This window comes from Strix aluco, chromosome 6 (genome assembly GCF_031877795.1).
Source record: "Strix aluco isolate bStrAlu1 chromosome 6, bStrAlu1.hap1, whole genome shotgun sequence".
Classification (NCBI taxonomy): domain Eukaryota; kingdom Metazoa; phylum Chordata; class Aves; order Strigiformes; family Strigidae; genus Strix; species Strix aluco.
Window position 1 is genome coordinate 41,766,086 of NC_133936.1, and position 21,285 is coordinate 41,787,370.

Below are 21,285 nucleotides of genomic sequence, written 5' to 3' on the forward strand. Positions count from 1 at the left end.
ATCCCCGCTCCATCACCAAGATAAAGCTCCCAATTCTGGGATGTCCCTGACCCGCCAGTGACATGCCACCCCTCCGGCAGGTGACACATCCCTCTCCACCTGCTAACAGACCCCCTCACAGAGCAATGTCGGGGGGGGAGGGGGGCAGCCCAAAGCCCCAGCCCCCTGCATTGCCCTCCCGAGCCACCCTCCACGTTCAGCAGGGAAGCTCCCTGGCCTCGTGGCTCATGGAGAGCAGGGGATGCGGTGGCGGGGGTGACGTGCTGACAGCTCGTCCTGCCAGGCGCTGCTGGTGTGACAAATGGTCCAGGTGCCGCGTCTGGGCCCTGAGAACCGGCTGCTTTGTCCCACCACAACAGCAACCTGTAATTTCCGAGGCGGTGTTTCCAGCCCGTACCCCACCAGTGATGGGAAGCGGGGGCAGGAATGAAGGCAAAGCCGAGCAGACAAACCAGATGGCTCTCTCGTTAAAGTGCAGCTGCGCCAAGGAGAGGTCGTAGCCGTAATGAATCGGGCCGAGTCCCCACTAATTAACGCTGACAAGCAAAGTTCAGATGTGTCCACTGGTAAGGAATAAATCAATCCCCCAGAAATGGATACAGTCAATGAGGGATAGTTGAGTTTGTTCTTCTGCGTCCCAGAGGGCAAGCAATTATCTCCATAACTTTCTAGTTAGGGTGCACTTGGGAAACACATCTTCCGATTCATAAATACCTTCCTTCCACAACTATGTTACACTTTCAGGTGTCAAAAGCTGATTTTGCTCAGGAGCAAAACAGCACGGGACAGCATGAAACTGAGCAAAGGGCTTGTTGAAGCTTGTGGTGCCATCCAGCTCCTCTGTTTCTACCTCCTGTAGCATTTTGGCAAAGAAAAGCTTGTTGGATGGCCGTGATGTTCCTGGTGGACATCCAGCTAGGGAATAGGGGGAAGCTGCTTTAGTTTTCCTGAGTTTGGGGAAAAGGACTGGGGCTTGAGTCCTGAGGTACCCAGTGCTGGATCCTCACCCTATATAAGGTCCTTTTTTAGGCAGTGACCCTGCGAGCAGTGTTGGTGACACGTGACACATCACACCCCTGGTGTCTCCCATCCCAGGACGGGGTCCTGCATTATGGACCCTACAAGGAGCCTCTAATCCCCTCCTTCCCTTTCCTCCTCCTCCAATTGCACTCTCTCTGCTCCCCCCCAGGACCACAGCCCCCCCCAGGGATGCCATGGTGTGACCCACAGGCCACAGGGCACCTGGCAAGTTGGGGCATCACCCACCTTGCACCTCCCTGCCCCAGCAGCCGTGAGAGAGCATCGTCTGCAGCACTGACTAAACTGAGAGCAAACCCGTGCTGTGGGGATGCTAAACCTTCCCCTCAGCCTCAGCTCACCAAGTAGCATTTCTGGGGGTGCACAGAGCCATTGCCACCTTGTGCTGCCTTACGGTCCTCTTCAGCCAAATAAGATATTTGCTCTGTTCTTCCATCCCACCCTGTTATCTAAGATGACATTATTTCATGTGTCTCCCTTCCTCCTCTTTTTTCACCAGGCGAGGCAAACTGAAAATGAAAATGATGCTCTGGTGCCATTAAACAGCCAGTGGAGCCCAATGCCCTGCTGAACCCAGCGGTCTTGAAACTTTAATCACTGGAACAAACTTTTTTTTTCCTGAGCACTCAAGAGATGCTTCTTGGGTTTGTGCTCTGAGAGAGAGTGTCACAGCTGGTGGCATCTCTGGGGCAAGCCCTCCAGGATGGCTGCTCTCCTGTCCTTCCCCATTGCACACAACCTTCACAAAAGAAAACTTTCCCTGATTTTCAGAAGAGGGTTTGTTGTACAGGTTCCTTTTCAGCATCTCCTTCATCACTGGCTGCTTCTCTGCTCGTAAATCCTCCCAGGTGTAACCAGAGCAGGGCTGGTGGTCTTTATAGCCACCATATGCAGGCAGGTGCTTATACAGCAGCCTTGGGGCAACGAAGTTTGAGGTGGGCATTAAAAAAGAGGGGTTATGCGGCAAAACCAGCTTTCACGTGGGGAGGGACCAGCCCTTGCAATGCTCACGAGTTAAAACCTTTTAGGCACGACCCTTGAGCCATCACTACCCAGAAATTACAGTTTTGCCATATGCGGTCGGCTGTATGCCTTCTAAAAGAAACTTGTGACAAAAGGAAAAAAATGCAGGGAGGAACTCGAGCTCCCCGCACCCCCAAATCTAAGGCAAACGGAGCTGAAAGCTTCATGTCTGCACCCGCTCATGCCACTCACCGAGAGCCTTTGGCAGCCCAGAGCAGCAGAGGCTCCTCAGTCCAGAGCCTTCCTCTGCCAAAGGGGCTCTAATACTTTAGGGTAAAGGGGAATAAAAAAAAAAAAAACCACCACCACAACCTTTACAGCCCACAAACCAGCAACCTTAAGGGTGATTGCTAAAAATAACCCTGTCCTCCTTGCAGCCGGAGACGAGGGGCAAGCTGCTAATTAGCAAATGCCATCAACCCAGCTTCGTACTGTAAGGGGGCCACGTGATGGAGGGTCAGTCTGAGATGGTTTTCCAGGCTGGCACTCAGGGTGACATTTCATGAGCGCATTACTGAGGGGTTAAATAATTGGTAGGGCTCCTCTTCGCCTTTAAAAGAGGATGCGCACCGGGATTGAATTCCCAGGATAATTAACAGAGCTGCGATTCTTCAGGGGAGGGGGGGAGAAGGGAAGCCTAGTATTTTTAGTTAAACTAAGAGCTGTAGTTTTTTTATTCCTATAAACGATGGAAAAAGGGGGGGGAAGGAAAGCGCTTCACGGTTATGAGAACTGGAAAGGGTTGGGGTTTTTTTTATTGAATTGAATTATTTACGTTTGACAGAGAGGGCCACTATAAACCAGCGTAGCACAGAATGCCTTTCTATGTTATATAGAGCTGTTAAAGGGAAATGTTTCGGCACTATTTAAATATTATCTAATTTCCAATAAAAACCGGACAAAATCAATGCAGCCTCAGGATGAGTTTATATTTCACCAGGCGGCAGTTTTTAAAGGAGAGCTGGACCGTCAGCAGCAGCTCAGCTGGCTCTACTCGTACAATTGCACCTGCAAAAGTTTTTGCGGGGGTTGCAAAGCGTGACACACCCCCCCCCCGCCCCGAACACAGAGAGACACGCGTCTTCACGGGTGTTAATCCTGCGGTCTGGCCCCCTCCCTCAGCCACCAGCCACATCACTGGGCAGCGCTGTCACATGGAGGTGGGGGGGGGGAGCGTTGAAAATATAAACGTGGGGACGTTTCGGAGGCAGGTTGGCTGTTTGCAAGGTGGCACCTGGCTCCAAGAGAGGAAATTAAACCTCCCACTCCGCACTGCCCGGCCGGGGATGGTGCCCGGAGGGACGAGCAAGCATCGCCTGGGAGAGCCACTCTCACGCCGCCGTCCCTCCAAGGTAGGCTTGGACAGCTGATGGTTTCTCTATATCGTGGTGTGGTGGCCTCACCATCCCACCTGCATCCCCTCCTCACGGCCACGGGGTGCCGGGGTGGGACACAGCCACCACAGGGAGCTATGTCACTCGGCCAGCTCATTTTAATTATTTTGGGAGGTTAGATGGGGTGCAAACTTTAAATCAGTCATGCATCGCAATTTGCGCTTGAGAGCAGCTGGAGGAGGCAGTGCCGTGGGCTGCCAGTCCTCGGGCTCCTTTGCCGTGCTGGAAATTTCCCTGGAAAAAAAAAAAAATAATGCCATTCCCTGCTGCTGGAGGGCAGCTGTAAATCACGGCGGCAACGCCAGGAGCTCTCAGCATGGGCACATCTGGACTCACCGGATTTTTTAAGGCAGCCTCATGGTTTCTTGAACTGGCAGGGCAAGTTATGGCGGGCTGAAATCGCCCCGGTGTGAGGACTAAGTTGTTATGTGGCAGCTTAACTTGGGGAACTAGTTCACGCTGAAGTCATTTTGCTGCTGTGTATCGTGCTCTTTCATGTGCCAGGAATGAGTTTTCCTCGTAATGTGAAGCCAGCACAGACAATTTAAGTCATTATTAATAGATACACTTGATCTGAGGAAGTAAAATGCTTAATGTTTTGTTAAATGAGGTGTACTCTGCAAACAGTCATATGCAGGGAGAAGGTTAAGATGCTACCCCTGCATTAGAGATTAATGAGTGCAAGGCTACTGCTAATGAAGTGCTCATCCTCACCAACATTTGAGGCCCAATTCTGTGTAGAAACATCTCTACTGAAGTAAGGACACATAAGGATGATCCCAGGCTTAATTGGTTGCAGGATCAGGCCCTTGGATCCTCAGGGTCTGTTGCGAGGTGTGGGGACTGGGAGGAGAGGTGATGTGCCCAGGGCTGTGCAGCAAGGCAGTGGCAGAGGGGAGGGGAGGGCTGTAGGGTGCCAGCCTTCCTCCACCACCCAAAATCCCAACCAAAGGCATCAAACAGTTTATAAGCGGTTGAAAACCCCCATTTTCCTTCAAAACCCAACTGGGGACTTCTCCCCCTCTCCTGGTCAGCCCCACGATGCTCCGCAGGTGTCCTGGCTGCCAGCTCCTCTCTGCAATAAATCGCTCCTGCCTGTACGGCAGTGCTCCCCTTAGACAAGAATATTATTTCATCCTGACATCACTTTCCACTCATCGGTGGAAAAAGCATTTGACTTGGCTGGCAGGAGCTTAGGCTCATGTGTTTATACGTGCCACTCAGCTACAAGAGGGCTTTCTCTTTCTACTCTTACTGGCCCTGGCTATTTTTAACGCCCTCCATCAGCGATGCTGTTAATCCTGTCATTACCGTGACCCAAGAAGTGAGTGTTATATGCAAATAGACGCTGATTAAAAGGCTCACGAGAAGGGGTCACGGGGTATTTCAACACACTCTCAACGGCGGTTTAATGCCAGACACACACATATACACACACCCCGATCAAAATTAGCCCACGTCCGACCGAGAAGGTCTAGACTTCCTGCTAAATATACCCAGCTGCCAGCACGGGAGGTGGTCCATGCCAGGGGAAGGCGATCCCCTCAGCACGTGAGGACAAGCTTCCTCCACGCCACTGCAAAAATATATTACTGAGTTGCTAATGAGCAGAGAGGGAAAGCGAGCCAGGGCTGCGGAAACACAAGTCCCTGGAGAAAACGATCCCTGTCTATGCCACTCCCCAGGACTCCAGACCTTCCTCTGCACCAGCTAAGAGACCCCAGGGGATAACGAGGCTATTTTTCATACCAAAGCAATGCTTTCAGGAGGTGGTTCAGTTGATACCAGAAGGGTGAAGGAGCACAGAAAGACTGGCGGTAGCAGAATAGCAACAAGTGGTAAAAGAAGAGAGACAAACGAAGGGATTTGGAGATTCAAACCAACCGAGCAGTTGTGGACAGGCAGCCAGGTGGGAAGGTTAGCCTTGAGTTCAGAGGGAGAAAGAAAACTGGAAAGACCATGTAGGTTGACCTCAAATTAGCTCCCACTGTGGCTGCTGGTGAACAGGGACCTCAAGGCAGGATTAATTTACACAAAGACCCCAAGCCAGACTCCCCCCAGCTCAGTGCAACCCCATCCTGGATGGACACGCTGCAATTTTTTTGTGGTTCCATGCTCTTCCCATGGTCTCCAGGGCCAGAGGGCTGGAGGTCACCACAGCCATGCTGAGGAAACCCACAAAGAAACCTCAGACATGCAGATGTGTTGGCCTGGAGTTGGCAAAAGGATGCTCCTGGTCACCCACAAGAGCCCAGCAAGGTCCCTGCTTGCAGGGGGCTACGGAGAAGGGCCCAAACACTTCTTCCAGCCCCACGTTGACTCCACACGGAAGAAACCACGAAGCGTTTCAGCAGTGCCTCCACATCTGGTTGCTTTGATATAGTTTAACACCTTTCCAAGATCCACTTTGATCACATTTATTCCCCGGGAAGGCGGGGCAGGAGGGCTGGGGTCAGGGCGGGGGGGGTCACCCAGAACCTCCACGTCATGAGATGCCAAGGTCTATTCTTGTCCCCACCACAGACTTCTCCCGTGACCTTGAGGAAAGTAGCTACGAGCCTCGGGGCAGAGGGAGCCAGGTCAGCTCTGCTGGCATCCCTCCATGTGCTTAAATGGTAGCAGAGACCGGGCTGGGTGCTTTCTCTCTCCTATACAAGGCATCGGCAGGGAGAGCAACAACCCCTGCCAAAGCCCCAGGAGGATTCGTACCTCACTGGCCTTTGCCAAGTGCTTTGCATCCCTGCAGGGACGCACCAGCATGCCAGCCTGCATCGTGTTGGCCATTAATGTGATGCCCCGATTTTTCCATATAGCAACCATGAGACTGGAAATAGGTACGAGTGCCTTAAAAAAAATCAAGAAACAGTGTTAGGCAGAGGAAAAAAACACTTTCTCAGTGCTTAGAGCACACAAATAAGGTTATATGGGGTTGGGCAGACAGGAGCTGACTAAATTTCTTTTTTTTTTTTTTTACCCTCTAAACACTAGGCACCGTTTTCCTCCCAGCCTAAACACCCATGTCCCAGGTTGCTGCCTGCAATTAAACCAGCAATTTAATCCAAGAGGTGCTGCCACAACACAGCCCAGTGACTGTTTGACCCTCATTGTATCGCGTGCCCGTTATCATCTGACCCTGCTGGAGTTATAAATACGACAACAATAGAACCTTAACTGGATTATAATTAGACAATGAGCCCAGGAGGATGGAAACAATGAACTATAAAAGCCTGTCTATCCTCCCAGCTAGGACCTACACATACGGGAAGCACTGGAATGGGCGAGTTACCGGAACCTGTAACAGAAAAGCTACAGATTTCCCCCAAATTGGATTCAGAGCATCCTCTAACGGCTCACGCTCCAGCCACCAAGTATTACACGGCCCTAGTCACAGGAGACCTGAAAAGCCTCGAGGTCCTGACTGACCGATACTATCAAGATGTCAACCTGATTTTTGAGATCAGTAAAAATGAGCTGGAGTGGCAGGTGAAAAGCCAAGCGTCTTATGGACTCTCAGGTACTTCTCCTTTAAAGACCAGTCCAGAAGAACTTAAAAGCACCAGGTATTTACTAACCCTAAATAGGAGAGGTGAAGTACATTTAAGTGCCTAACACTGCTTTATAGAGCCTGTTCATGAGGTGGCTGGTTTCTGGTTACCTGACTGTGCCCTGCAGCCCTCACTGTAAATATTCAGCACTTTCTTTTTTTATTTTCTTTTCTTCTGCACCTACTAACCCACCAGAGGGGCAGGGATGTGTAAAAAGTGTGCGTCCACATGATTTTTTCAGGTTGCGCTGAGGCACTCTGTGGTTTAGGCATGCTTGCAAGTGGGCTCGCAGCCCAAATTCCCCACACAGGGGCTCAGAAAGAGCAGCCTGGTCCTATTTGGGAGGAATAAGATGCTCCCAGGGTGGTGGTAGCTGATGCCTCCCAACCACAGGTGTTCCCCTTGGAGTGTTGTGCATCTACTGATGGTCCCAGAGGTCCCGGAGCTGCTGGGAAATGCACGGCTGTGCTCCAGCTGAGCCCAAACCCAACACACCCATGCCCAGCTCTGCATCACCCTCGCAACCCAGCTTGGGTGCCTTCAAATCCAGCCCAGTCCCAGCAAAGACAGTTTTTTCCTCTGCTGGGTGCAGATGAGGAATTTGTGAGCTGCCTTTTAGCTCCTGTTTTGCACGCAGGGTCCCCTGTGAGGCTGGTTGTGGGCAGGGCATTGGTTTACCCAGCTCATGCCATGTGAAATCCTGCTCCTGGGTGTGCACGCGACGGGGAAGTTTGACTTCCCCACTTGCCAACAGCACTCGGAGTAGCCACCAACGGCAACCAGGCTCTTTGAAACCCCTAAAGCTGCCAGGGAGCTAAAAGGAAAATGCAAAAAAGCAGCATGCTGATGTGTTTTATTCCCCAGGCTGGTGCGCAGTGGGTGGGAGCATCCCTGAGCCCTGTCTCTTAGTGCAAACCCCGTGGTTCCCCAGCGGGTCAGCCCTGGGCGTGAGCCATGCTCCCTTGTCCCCGCAGGGCTGTGGTCGCTGGAGTACAAGCGGGAGCTGACCACCCCGCTGTGCCTCGCTGCCTGTCGCGGCCACACCACCTGCCTACGCCATCTCCTTCGCCGGCGGGCCGACCCCGACCTGGCGCCAGGGGGGCGAGCACCCCTGCACGAAGCCTGCCTGGGGGGACACACCGACTGCGTCGAGCTGCTGCTGGAGTACAAGGCTGACCCCAACCTGCGGAGCGATGAGGGCCTGGCCCCGCTGCACCTCTGCACCACCCAAGACTCCCTGGGGTAAGGAGAGGGTCCCCCCGTCAACCTCGCTGACAAGTTCACCCCGTGTCCCCTGCATGCAGACCTCAGTGCTTTTGCCTCTGTGGGGTGCAAAGAAGATGTCACAGTCCCTAGGAACGTTTCCCACATGCTCCCACATCTCCTGGCTGCGTCAGCTGCTGCTGCAAGTGCAGCAGAGATGAAAAGGGACATTTTGGTGCCAGGCACGTGCACGGCCAAGCTCTCCTTCCCATGGACAGGAGCAGCCCAGCCCACTTCTGCACACTTTTCCTTCCTCTTCTTTTCTTATGATTTATCCTAAGAATCACTATGCCCTGAATCCCAAGTCCAGCACAGTTTCCCCAAGAGATGCTCAGAATGGGTCTGGTCATGGGGCACATAGGTCACCCCAACCTCCTGTGCTCCTCAGCCCACATCAACCCCATCCGTGAGGGAGGTCGGTACCAATCAGGGTACCTGCTCCTCCTCAAATCCCAGCCCCAGGGCTGTAAGGAAGGGCTGGGGTCTGGGGGATGGGAGAGATCCTCCCACCTCCTTACCCCACACAAGCCACACATGGTCCACCTTGGTTTATGGTCAGGGTTAAGGCTCAGCCACCTGCATCCACTCACTTCTCACCCTGGCTCAGCATCAGCATCACACAGAGATGAGCATAAACATTGAAAAAATAAGCTTTTCGTGCACACATGTATGTCTCTGTAGGACTTTGAGTGCCTGAATCATTAGACCCAGGGAATCAGGATTTTTTTTTTTTTTTTTTTATAAAGTGGTCAGCCCCTTGATATCCTGACAAAACTGCTTAGGGCTGTAGCAAATTTCATTGCCTGCCAGCTTCAGTGAAAAACCACCCCAGCTTCAATCCTCTCCCCTTTAGGCAGGCAGTGATCTTAAGTAGAAGGAGGTGGTGAAGACAGATCCAATGTATCGTGGGCCAGGTGTCAGGGAAAGAGCTCTGCAAAAGACAAGCAGGCAGAGGGGAAAAGGTTTGCAGATGTAAATACCTCGAGCCCAGCTTATAAATAACTCTCTGCAAGACGGCCAAAAATCAGATATTAATCAAGTTTTGGTTCAGCCAAAAATCTAGGGATTAATCAAATGCATCCTTGATGAGATGAGGGCTGGAGGGAGTGGGATGGGTAAGGGGGATGCTACAAGCAGTCCTCATCATTAATAAAGAGCTGGTTTTAATTCCTTCACCCGAGCTCCCTTTTGACCTTAAAGTCTTCTGTCTCCAAACCCCAAGCCATCCTAAAAGTGCTGGAGGGGGGTATTTCAGGGTTCACTGACTCACTCTCCCCCTGTAGAGATGGGGCACAGAAAGCAACGTGGTGCATGGAGAGAACCCCATGGCCCACAGCGGTGTCCTGGTTTTGGCCAGGTGCTTTCCAGCTTGGAAAAAAAAATATATATATATAAAAAATGAGCTGTTGTCACTGATTTACATGTTATTTCCCCAGAAGGACGGAGGGGGATGGCAGGTGAGCCAGCAAACGGCAACGCAGGGATCAGACAGATGCAACGTGGAAACAGCTGAGTTATAAGCCCTTGAATATTGGAGCTTTATAATGGAAATGCTGAGAGACCCTTAACTACGCTACCTGGCGCTACGGGGGCTTCTACAATAACTAAGCCAACTCCCTTGAAAGATCAAAAATTAATAGACATTTCAGACAGGTTTTGAGGTTTCGACCACTGCTTTTCAATCGCAAAGACTTTGCTAAAGTTAGAGACTGAGGAGGTCAAGCTTTAGGTAACACAAACATTTCCTCTTTGATTAGGGGGAGACTACTTTACCTTGCCTTTTTTTTTATTTTATTATTTTTTTTATTGAGTAGTAGATTTTAGGTCATCCTTAATTTTTTACTGACAATAAAGAGCAGGTCATTGACCTACATAGAGAGCTATTTTATTTTTCTCCCTCTCGATAACAATGGCCAGAACACCTATGTGCCGGGTTCTTCTGTATTCCCATATACTCGGCAATTCACCATGGGGGCAGGACTTAAAACCTTTGAGCCTCTCAGTGACTGGGATAAAAAAAAATTATCTGGGCTTCCTTCCAGCCATTTGAGCTTCAGAATCCATGAGATTTCAACAAAAAGGATATCAGAGCTTTAATCTAGGAGCTTTTTGAAGAGATGGAAAAAAAAAAAGTTCCAGTAAAGTTCAGTCTTACCTTCTTCACTTTAGGAGCTGTTCATGCCAACGTCGGCCTATTTAGTAGAGTTCCTCTCCTTGACCTCTTTTTTACAGCGGAGATAATTAACATGGTGGGGTAAGATGAGTCTCTAAATTCACTGCACTCTCTCCCTGGCGCTCTCCCTTTTCCCTCTTAAAGCTGGGATGATTAAAGGAGTCTGCCTTTATTGGCACCCCGAAAAAAAATAAAATAAAAATAATTGAGGGGGAGAGGAAGAGTCTCAACGCCTCCGGCGGTGCCGGGGGGAAGAGCAGGCGCGGGGCAGTGGGAAGGCGTGGTGGCTTCGCAGGGATGCAGGGCGTAGGCCCCGCCTCCCATCATGGTACCCACAGCAGAAGGGATGGCAAATGCTACCATGTTTGCAGAGTCCTTCAGAACTGTCAGTCAGAAAAAGCTCTCTGAAGATCCCAGTTTTCCTGTGCAACGAGGGAGAGCCTACCTGGACAGAAATTCCCCAGGGCTTGTCTTCTCCAACCTCCCACATAGAGAAGAGGACTTAGTTAAGCAAAGGAATGAGAAAAAAAGATGTCACCCCTACCTCCATGCAACTTGGGCTTACAGCTGAACGATGCCCTTGCATTCACTTCTCCAAGCTTTCTCTCCACCCTGGGAGCTGAAACCAGAATTATCTTCTGGCTCTGAGCCTTTAGCTCTGAGGAATGGGAGATAAATGGTGGGATAAGTCAATGCAGGAGGAGAGTTGGTGTCCAAGGGGTTCCATGCAAGAAGCAATGGGGTAAGGAGTGAGTGCAAGAGCTGCAAACTTGGAGAGACAGCGCAGGGTTTGCTTAGGGGATGTTAGATGAGGATAGCCCATCGTGGGAGGAATTAGCAGAAAACAGGAGTCAAGCAGGAAGGCAGGTACCTAAAAAGGCATTCAAGATAGCAAGGCGCCCAACTGCCAGGGAGATGGGCAATAACCTGCCTCTGGTGGATCCGGCCCCATGGCCCCCTCCAACTGTTCCAGCATCAGGCTAGACATATTGCCCTTTTGGCTGTGAGAAGAGTTACTACAAATAAAAATGAGAGTGAATTTTAAAAGACAGCATTTAGCATCATCTAGTGCTAAACCTCATCCTCTACTCCATTTAGCATTGCTAAGATACAAAACACGGAGCGTTTGGAGCCATCATTTTGGAAACTTGTTCCCCCACCAGAGAAAACCAGATCCCTAAGGGATCCTGAGCAAGAAATAAAGAGCCCAAGCGCAGACACAGAGCACAACCCAAGGCCTAATTCTGCCCTTTGGAGAAGCTGCTCCCCAAGTTGATGTGACAAAACGAGGGCTCATACGGATGAGCATCCGCAGCTCACGAAGCTTTGGCGAAGTGACGGTGCAGAGAGCAACGCTCCTGGGCTGGCGTCCGCCCCACAGAGGCAGAGCAGTCCCCGCACCGGCACGGCCAGCCCCAGCCCTCAGCACCAACATTGCCATGGTTCACCAGTGGGCTTGTGGTGCCCAGAAAGATTCTCATCTTGTAAAGAAAAACAGGATGCCTTTCTCCTTCTTGTAGAAAATTAATAGGAATAATCCTTGCATTCAGAGCCAGGCTTGGGGAAGGCTGTTTTTCCAAGCGGGATCAATCCTGCAATAAATCACAGACAGACAGAGAGATGGTCACTCGGATGCTGTGAAAAACAACCAAGCGAAGGACAAGAAAGCCTCACTACATCCTCAGGGTGGGGGAAAAAAATCAAACAAGAGATTTTTCCTTAACAAAACTGAGGGCCTGAGCAGATTTTTAGGACAGGAATTATCCTCCAGCCTCCGCTGCCCCAATCTCCTGCTCCTCCTGCTGGTTATTCATCGCATCCCATTTCAAACTAAATCCCGCTTTCCCAGACTGGGCATTTTTCATCCCAAACTGAGCAGCATCCCACCGAGCCATCCTGGCAGCAGGGGGAGGCGATGGGCATGTCCTGCCTGACATAGCACCAACATCTGCCCCGACTCTACTGATGGGTGAAAAAGGAAAACAAAACCCAAATCATTTTGCCCCATTTATTTGAGCCAGGACCCCAGCGCAAGGCAAAGCTGTAGTACTAATAGCAGTTATCACAAATCAGTACGACTTTAACCTAACAAGTGACTTGCCCCAAGAAAGGAGACATTCAGGTGTGTTACCCATCACTCACAAATCAGTTAGGAAGGGTTTAGAAGTGAGTTTAAACTAGTCAAAACTAGGCAGAGCTGCGTGTGAGAGTGGCTCTTTGAGGGTATTGCTGCCACCAGCGAGCTGCTTGGCCAGGTTGATGGTACCAGGCTGGATGAAAAACAAACTGGTTTGCTTTGCCACTCTATGTCTGAATTTCTGCTGAACTAAACCCATGGCTTCTTGCAATATTCCCAGAAAATTGGAGAGGAGCCCTCAAAAAGCAGCAAGAGATCACTGAGCCTTATTTAATGGGATTTTAGTCTAATCTGCTGGTGAGCAACAGTGTGTTAATAAAAAAAACAAGAAGCCAGAAATGCTGGCAAAGCGTTAGAACATACGAGTTCATCGGCAGAGATTAGAGGCTAAAATAAGAGCATAATAGCCAGCAAACATGTAAGGCATCTACCCGGCACCTGCTGATGCCCCATACATCCAAACAGGAGGCACGTGCTCCTCACAGGGGCCCACCACTCCCATTAACCAGAGGAGATCACCCCTTATTTATAGCCCCTCACTAACATTCCCCCTTTGTCGAGGGAGGAGTGTCCAGGGGGAGAATTCAATATAAACTGACTTGGGTTTCTTCCAACAAGTTAGCCATTGAACTTGATAGCGAAAAATAACAACCCTTCAGCAAAACAGCATCTGGGAAGGATGACATTTCCACTCTGGTATCTCTGGAAGAATATTTGGGATGTCTAGCAGGAGGCCAACAGGAATTGAACTCCATGTATTGAGCTCCCATTCCATTCTCGATAAGGGAAAAACTCTTGGCAGAGGGAGGATGCTGGGCTAGAGGAGCTGGGCGCAGCTCTTGGCTTTGCCAGGCAACCCATGACATAGCACCCTTCACCTGGAAGTTAAGGGCAGGCAATATTGCCTCTGTCTTACCTATGCAGATGTAAATCTTCAGCCTGGGCTCTTTAGATACACAGGACTTATCAAAACTGGCATGGTGGTTGTGCTCAGGGTCTCTAGGCACAGCCACTTCCTTGCCTGGGAAGGAGCAGAGATGCTTTAAGTGTGATCTATTAAAAAAAAAAAAAAAAAAAAGAACAAAAGGGATTTTTCTCCTGGACTAGGCTACCTTTGCAACCAAGTCAGAAATATATTTTCTTCCATTTTTCCCTGCACAACCATCCACTGGTTTGCCCCAAATACATTATTCTAGGGTGCCAGAGCTAACCGTGACATTAGGAGTAAGCTAACCCAGAGAGGTCTCAAGAGAGTCATTGTAATTAGGGTTACAAATTCCCTGCTGTCAAGGACAGACAAGACTCGTAAACATGACCGAGTCGTGGTGTGATTTGCTTCAGCAACAGACCCTCTCCAAAAAGTTTTACTGACCAGCAGCAGACAACAAGCACCAAAAAAAACCTCATCGAGACAAGCCATTGCTTGAGAAAGGGATTCAGCACATTTTAGGGTAAAAAAAGGGAATTGTAAAGTAAGGATCTGAGGATTTTGGGGCTGGCACAACCCCACACTCAATCCACTCACCCACAACTCCGTTCCCAGCAGAGCGTAGCTGCAGCGGATAGGGACTGGCAGCATCTGGGAGCATTTCACCTGCAAAGGCTGCAGAGACAGCCTGTCCCCACAGGTCCGGCAGGATTTTCTTCTGGCAAACTCAGGCCTTGGAAAAAAGGACTCGGCAAACTCAGGACATTGGAAAAGCAACCCAAGGAGGTGTTTGTAGATTCTGCACCACCAAGGACAGTGAATGTCTCATCAGCTCCTATCAAACTTTGCGGGAGGTGATGCTGTAGGTCCAGAAGTATTCAATTACCATTATTATTATTATCATTATTATTATTATTTTCCCCACGCATGTTAACATCCATCTGGGTCAGGCAAAATAAGCAATGCCCTGGCACCATCCTTCCTTCCTGGGGCTCCTCTTCCTCCCCATCCCTCCTGCCAGCAGGATGAGGCTAGGGCTCTGCTCCTCCCCAGCTACCCCTCATTTCACTTCCAGGTGACGTCTGGACGCGACTTAGGGCTCTGGGTGACACCTGAGCTAAAAGAAAAGTGTATTAGAGAAAAATTAAACAGACGGGGACGTGGTTAAAGGTCGATACACCTGCCTGGACTCCAGCCACCCACTTCAGAGGCTTCCTGAAGGACCACTCTTCCCACCTTGCCATCAGCATCTCTTGGGCAACATGAGCTGGCCATGTTTTCAAGGTCTCACTTGGACAGCATGTGGGTCTGGCCCCCCTCCAAAAATTAACTGTTCCGTGCCGCAGCAGTGAGCTCAGCCCCACACACTAATCCAGCCGCCAACAGCCCTGCCCGGGCAGTGACATCGAGCTGTGCCCACCGAGGCGACTCCTGGCAGGAGATGGAGCAATCACTGATTCACTTAGATAGGCTGATCACATCTGTTTACTCATAAACACCAAAAAACCCCTCCAAACCAGGCATCTTTAACCCCCATCCACTGTCAGAAGGACGCAGTCAGAAAGCGCTGATGGGAACTGGTGTCCTCACTTTGCAGAAGCCACCACCCCTCATTGCAACCACACACAGTGATGTTAGAGGGAGGGAGAGGTGGGAGCAGCAGTTGGGGATGAGGAGGATTGCTTACCTTGATTTATTCCTCCTGGGAACTGCAGGTGCTGCCGCTCTGTTGTCACTGGGTGCCAAACAAGCCAGCAAAACTCATTTCCACAGGCTTAAAGTGCCTGCAAAGGTGTTTCTCTTCAGGATAGGCAGAAAACACAATCCTTTAGTCTTCTCTGGGGCAGGAGACCCACACAGGCATTTTGGTCCCTTAATGGGAGAAAGGGGAATCCATTTTTATACCCAAGCAAACCCACACCAAGCTCTTCTGCTGCACAGAGGCATTACCAAGGGTGTCCTTCCATATCAGCTCAGTGCCAGCACAGATTAAGGTGGAGGCAGCCGTTTAGGATGTTTTCAGTTGAGAAGCTCTGTGGATGTCAGCCAAAGGGTGGGTTTATATAGATCATCTCCATAACACCCCAGGGCAGCGCCCATGCCAGAAGATGAAACTGCAGCTGACAGACTGATGGCACAAAGGGGCCCATCACCCTCATCTTGGCCGGATGCACCCCGCACCCCTCCCTGGCCGGGACAGACCTGGCTGGCACGGCTAATTGTGGGCACCACTCCCAGCATTGCCTGACCACCGGCACAGCTGGGACAAGGTTCACTGTTCCCTGGTGGGTCTGGGATGGTCAAGGTGGTCAAGGATGGTCAGGGTAGTTGAAGATGGTCAAGGATGACCATTCATGAATGATGATGGTCAAGAATGACCATTCATGAATGATGAAGGTCAAGAATAGTCAAGGATGACCATTCATGAATGTCACTGGTCAAGGGCAAGAGAGAGACATTGCCCAAACCACCATCACCACCACCGCCATGGTGGGCATCAGGGCACAGAGTCACCCTTCCCAGCTTCTGCTTCTCCCTCCCAAAACCCTTGAGTGCCACAACTCCCAGCTCCAGCCTCATCCCCATCCTCATCTCACGCCACCCCTCACCCACAGCTCCCACTCCAGTCCACACCCCTCCAAAACCCACCCGGGTGATGCACCACCCAGCCTCCCCATCCCTTTGCAGATGCGCCAAGCTCCTGCTGAGACATGGAGCCACCATCAACCTGCCCAGCGAGGACAGCGGGGAGACAGCACTGCACGTGGCGGCCCGGCACTGCCTCTGTGACCATGGCCGCCTCTACCTGCGGCACGGGGCATGTGTCGATGCACGCAGCACACGGGAGGAGACGGCCCTGGGTGTCCTCTGCGGGCAGGCACTGGGTGCCGGGGAGGGCTGCCTGCAGTTTTGCCGGCTGCTGGCTGCCCACGGCGCCAACATTGACGCCCGGGATGAGTCACGGAGGAGCCCCTTGCACAAGGCGTGCGGGGCCGCCAACGCCAGCCTGGCGTGCTTCCTCCTGCGGCGCGGGGCCGACGTCAACGCCATCGACTACAACGGCATCTCCCCACTGGGCTGTGCGCTGCAGAGTGCCACCTTCAAGAGGGACCTGCGGCCCCACCTCACCGTCCAGCTGCTGCTCAACCACGGCTCCCAGAAGATATGGCCCGCCGCCTTCATCAAGGTACAGACCCTCAAACAACCCCCGTATATCCCCTCGCACCCAGGATTTTGCAATTGGAGTCAGGTCGCTTTGGGAAATAAAAAGCCAGGGGGCTGAGAGAATATGAGAGAGCCTCCTGGTCCAGGCAGGGAGAGGGGACCATGGCATCGGGGTTGGTGATGCTGCTGGGAATGATGGAAATGAAAACACCTTCACAGTGTGGCAGCAGGGACAAACAGGCAGGGCAAAGGGCAGGGTGGAGCCAGCAGAGGCATAGGCGACGGGCAAGGAGGATTTTTTCCTCCCTGAGGATGTCAGAGACAGGCTTGGTACATCAGCCATCAGTGCAGCCGCCTTACGGCTCTGCGTTTCATTGATTTTATATCAAACAATAAAAAAATTATTATCCTTGGCTTATCACGCACAAGCCAAAAATGTAAATAAGAAGCAAGGGCCGCATCCAGATGAAGAAGTGGAACAGCAAGGCAGGTCTTCCTGCCACTTCACAAAATGGAGAAAGCTCTCCAAAGCATGCCAGGACAAACCCTCCGCCTGCCTCACACCATGGGACATAGACATGGGACTATCCCAGCCTGGACTGTGGTGGGGTGGGACGAGCCCCTGCTGCAGCACGTGGATGCTGTGCCCCTCTGGGCCATGCCTGAACCCCCTCGCATTGCCCACGACTAGGTGCTGAAGTCCTGTGCGGCCGTGCCGGAGATCATCGAAGTCCTCTTCAATTCCTACTTGCAAATCCCCGTCTCTGAGAAGTGGACCGAGGCCGTGCCGGAGGAGGTGTTTCAGGTGAGATGTCACTGGCAATTTGGCACAGATGGCTGAGCCCTCGGGAGGGGGTTTTACCCACCAAGAGTTTTTTCCCCATCTAAACTTCACTTGGGTGAGGAGAAAAAAAAAAAAGAGTAGTTGTCAGAGCACCACTGCATACCCAATTCATCTCAGCAGCTTTGCATCCTTTCAGCAACATCAACACCAAAACTCCCATTCCTGCCCCTGCCCCGCGATAAAATACAATCCCAAGATCTGGAAGTGACGCTGGAGCCAGACCACTGCCCGGCAGAAGCCCACACCACTAATTTTGGTTTTACAAAGCTTGTCCCTAGCCGTGCAACAGGTACGGGCAGTCTGCTCTTGAGCAATCTCACGTGGCTGCCTTGCCCCCGCTTGGTTAGCTTGGCTGCGAGGGAGGCCGGCTGCTGAAATGCAAATAAAGCCCTTCAGCACATTCTAGGGGATGGGAGAAATTATTTTTATTCCAAGCTAAGGAAAGGCTGAGGCTGCACAGACAGATCCTGCTTTGTTTCCCCGTCTTAGAAACAAGCGTGTCCCTTCTACGTCAGCTCTGAGGCTTTCTGCAGGGATGCTGCTGCCGGTAGGCATGAAAGCATCCTCCCCAAACAGCGCCTGTGGTGAGGCTGGCCTTCCTCACGTGTGCTTCCACGGGAGACTTCCTCACCCAGCCTTTGCCTGCAGGAGCCACGTCAGCACACAGACCCCTAACCCACGGGCAAACATCGCCGATGGGTTTCTTACCTCCTCCCCTTAGATCTTCATCTCAGAAGTATCTCTGGCTTGTTTGGCGTAAATCATGAAAGAAATAAAACCAACTGATGCGCATGTTTTTTCCCCTCCCTCTCTCTTTGCAGCAGCACCAGCTATTCTACGAGTCCTTTTTCCGGCTGGCGGGCACAGTCCGGTGCCTGCAACATTTATGCCGCTCCGTCATTCGGGAAAAGTTTGGCAGCAAATGCCATTGCCTTATCCCCATGCTGCCTGTGCCCAAGCCTTTGCACGATTACCTGCTGCTGGAGCCCGAAGGAGTTGTGCTTTGAAGGGCCGAAAGGAGCAGCTCGAGGCCTGCCGTCCAGCCCTCCCTTACCTCGTCGTCCCTCGGTGTAGCGCAGCAGCATCCATTTCTGTCAGCCGAGCGAAGGAGCGCTGGTTTTCATGATAGATGGTTGTTTTTCAGGGATTTATAATGTAACTAAAATGTGCTTTCGGCTGTAACTTTGTATAGATTTTTTTCTAATTGTGCTTTAAATAGATTATAAAGAGTAATAAAATGATTAGTAGCTGTTACAAGCATGCTGCAGATATGAATAATACTCATTATAAAGGATCCCTGCGAAGCAGCAGGGCTCCTCAGGTGTGCAAAGGCAAGCACGCATGGCAAATGACTAAAATCAGCCCACGTGGGCATCAAATCCCCTTGGATCAATCTCCCCTGTGAGTGGCACGAGCAGAACTGGGACCAGAGGTGCAGCGTGGAAGCCGTTAGCAGGATGCAGTATCCAGTGGCATTAATATAGACTGTAAAATAGACCAAAAATCTATTTTTGTATGTAGATGCCGCCAAGAGTGAGCTGGTTACCCCACGCAGGATCAGAGGTGGGGAGTGACACAGCTCCCTATTTCTCCCGGCTCCCCACAGTCCAAGGGATGCACCAGTGCCTCCGTGCCCATCATTGCTGCTCCGGGCTGGCACGTGGAGGGGCTGGAAAGCCCAATGCAAACCCAAAGTGGAAGAGTTTGGTGTTTCATTTCACACGGTGGCTTGGGAAAAGGTACCAGGAGGAGCGAGGATTTATTTTCTCGGACCCTCGGGCTCCCCAAATTAATTTCTGTTGAACCAAAGCAAGCGCACGCATGTGCCCCTCGGAAGAGCAGCTGCCCTTATGATTAGCAGCTCTGCCACAGCGCTCGCCAAATTGTTCCACTGCTTAATTACGCTATTTTAAAATATATATATAAATAAATCCACCTTTTTGCGTGTTTGACTGGACTTCGCACCAGCACCCAACACTATTGTGGGTTACACAGCAGCACCCCTGGCTCCCAGAGCCGGTGCTTGTGGAGCAAGGAGCATGGAAATGGGGAGGGAAAGGAAATTCTTGCCTCCCCCAGCTTCCAGCTGCCGCTTCCCCTCACCATACAGATGTGCAAGGGCATCGCCAAGCCCCCCTGCGTTCCCCACCTTTGGTGCCTGAGCCCCGTCCCACACGGGAATGCCCCATGGTAAAGCCCCACGCCAGACCTCCACGATAACTTGAGACCTGGCACTTCGTGACTTTAGTGGCTGTTTTATTTTATGGTTTGTTTCAGCAGTCAGAGCAGGGGGGGAATTGAAGGGGATTTAGGGAAAACGCATCCTGGCTGAGTCACTGTGTGTTTGAACCAGCCAAACCTAAATTTTGGTGCCTTGAATGAGGCTTTCATCTTTTGTGTGGTCGCCGAGAGGGAAGAATGACACATTTTACATCCGTATCGGGCAAGTTTGCATGGAGATAGAGTCCCACCAGGTGATCGCATCCTCCCCCAGAAACCGTGACCTCGGCTCCCCATCCTGCAGCGACCGTTGGGGGAAAAAAAAAATAAATGCACATCAAAGAGGGGGGAAAAAAAAAAAACAAAAAACAAAAACCAACAAAAGCAGGTCTGTGCCGAGGGAACCCGGTCCGCCGCGGGGCTGGGGGGGACGGAGGGGCGGCGGGAAGGGCCGTGGGAGGCGGGGGGGGCGGCGGGGACACGCGTGGGGTGTCTGCGCGGCGCCCCGCGGCCGGCAGGCGGCGCCCTGGGCACGGCGGCCGTCGGGGGGAGCCGGGCGGGACCGCGGGCTGCGAGGCGGGGGCGGGGGGGGGGCGGGGGGGGCAGGAGAAACGGCTTGCGAAAAAGAAGAACGAAAGGGGAAAACGTCACCAAAACTACTTTTAGGTGCGGTTAGGGTTTGGGGTTTTCCCCCCCCAGGGTTTAAGCCGCTCTGCCGGCGGCGGTGGGAGCGCGGGGCGGGACGAGGCTCCGGGCTCGCCTGCCCGGGTGGATAAGTTTGGCGGGAGGGAGCGTTTGGGTATACCTATTTTTTTTTTTTTTTTTTCCTTTCCTGCCGGCGCCTTGTTTTGATGCAGATGTTATGGGAAAGGATCATTTTTTTTTTTTTTTTTTCCAGCAGCTAAAGACGGGAGGTCACATTAACTTATAATACGGAGACACATAAAAATGCGATTATGCCTGCTAAACAGAACACAGTAGGCTGCTAGTTAAGACAATGAGATTTCCAGGAAGCGATGCATAAATTCTTCAAAAAATGACACATTTTTCACGTTTCATTCCAATTAAATTACTGAGGCAGCTAACACAGCGCTGCGCACACCATACATTTGGGTGAAATGAAGGCTCTTCTGGGTTTGGTTTGGGTTTTTATTTTTTATTTTTTGTAAATCTATCTGGATGCGCGTGTTTTATGAAAGGCGGGTTAATATTAAGCTTTTATTAAGGAAAAAATGTCAGAGACCTTCGCTCCTCGCCTTTTTCTTGTGGCGGGGATGGTCCGTCTCGGTTTTCCACCCTGCAGCAATAAACCGCCGATGGTCCTGGCCGGCAGCGGCTGCAAAATAATTCCCAAATAATAGGAATTACCCGCCCTGATGCACACACGCCTCTGTTTACGAGGAGCTGGTTAAACAGCCGGGGCTGGGGGAGAATCAAGGAGCCCCCCCCAGAAGGCTTTGCCATCCCGTCGGTGTCTCCCCACCCGGGGTCCCTCCGCCGCCGCCGCCGGAGCCGCTGCCGCGGGCAGGATCGGGCCCCCTCGGGGAGGCTGCGG

General features: G+C 51.6%; 1 protein-coding gene across 1 annotated transcript; it reads left to right on the plus strand.

Annotated features, from left to right (window-relative positions):
• Positions 1-3,260: 3,260 nt before the first annotated feature.
• Positions 3,261-18,767, plus strand: ASB18 (ankyrin repeat and SOCS box containing 18). The gene is made up of 6 exons (XM_074829810.1): positions 3,261-3,413; positions 6,444-6,969; positions 7,975-8,242; positions 16,190-16,688; positions 17,358-17,471; positions 18,332-18,767. Exons 2-6 carry the CDS (start codon positions 6,729-6,731, stop codon positions 18,515-18,517), a joined length of 1,308 nt encoding a protein of 435 aa, XP_074685911.1. The 5' UTR covers positions 3,261-3,413; positions 6,444-6,728; the 3' UTR covers positions 18,518-18,767.
• The last annotated feature ends 2,518 nt before the right edge of the window (positions 18,768-21,285 follow it).

Coding starts and splice junctions, on each gene's coding strand:
- ASB18 (XM_074829810.1), top strand. CDS start 6,729: ATGGGCGAGTTACCGGAACCTGTAACAGAAAAGCTACAGATTTCCCCC. Junction 8,243..16,189: donor ACCACCCAAGACTCCCTGGG/GTAAGGAGAGGG, acceptor ATCCCTTTGCAG/ATGCGCCAAGCTCCTGCTGA. Junction 16,689..17,357: donor GGCCCGCCGCCTTCATCAAG/GTACAGACCCTC, acceptor GCCCACGACTAG/GTGCTGAAGTCCTGTGCGGC.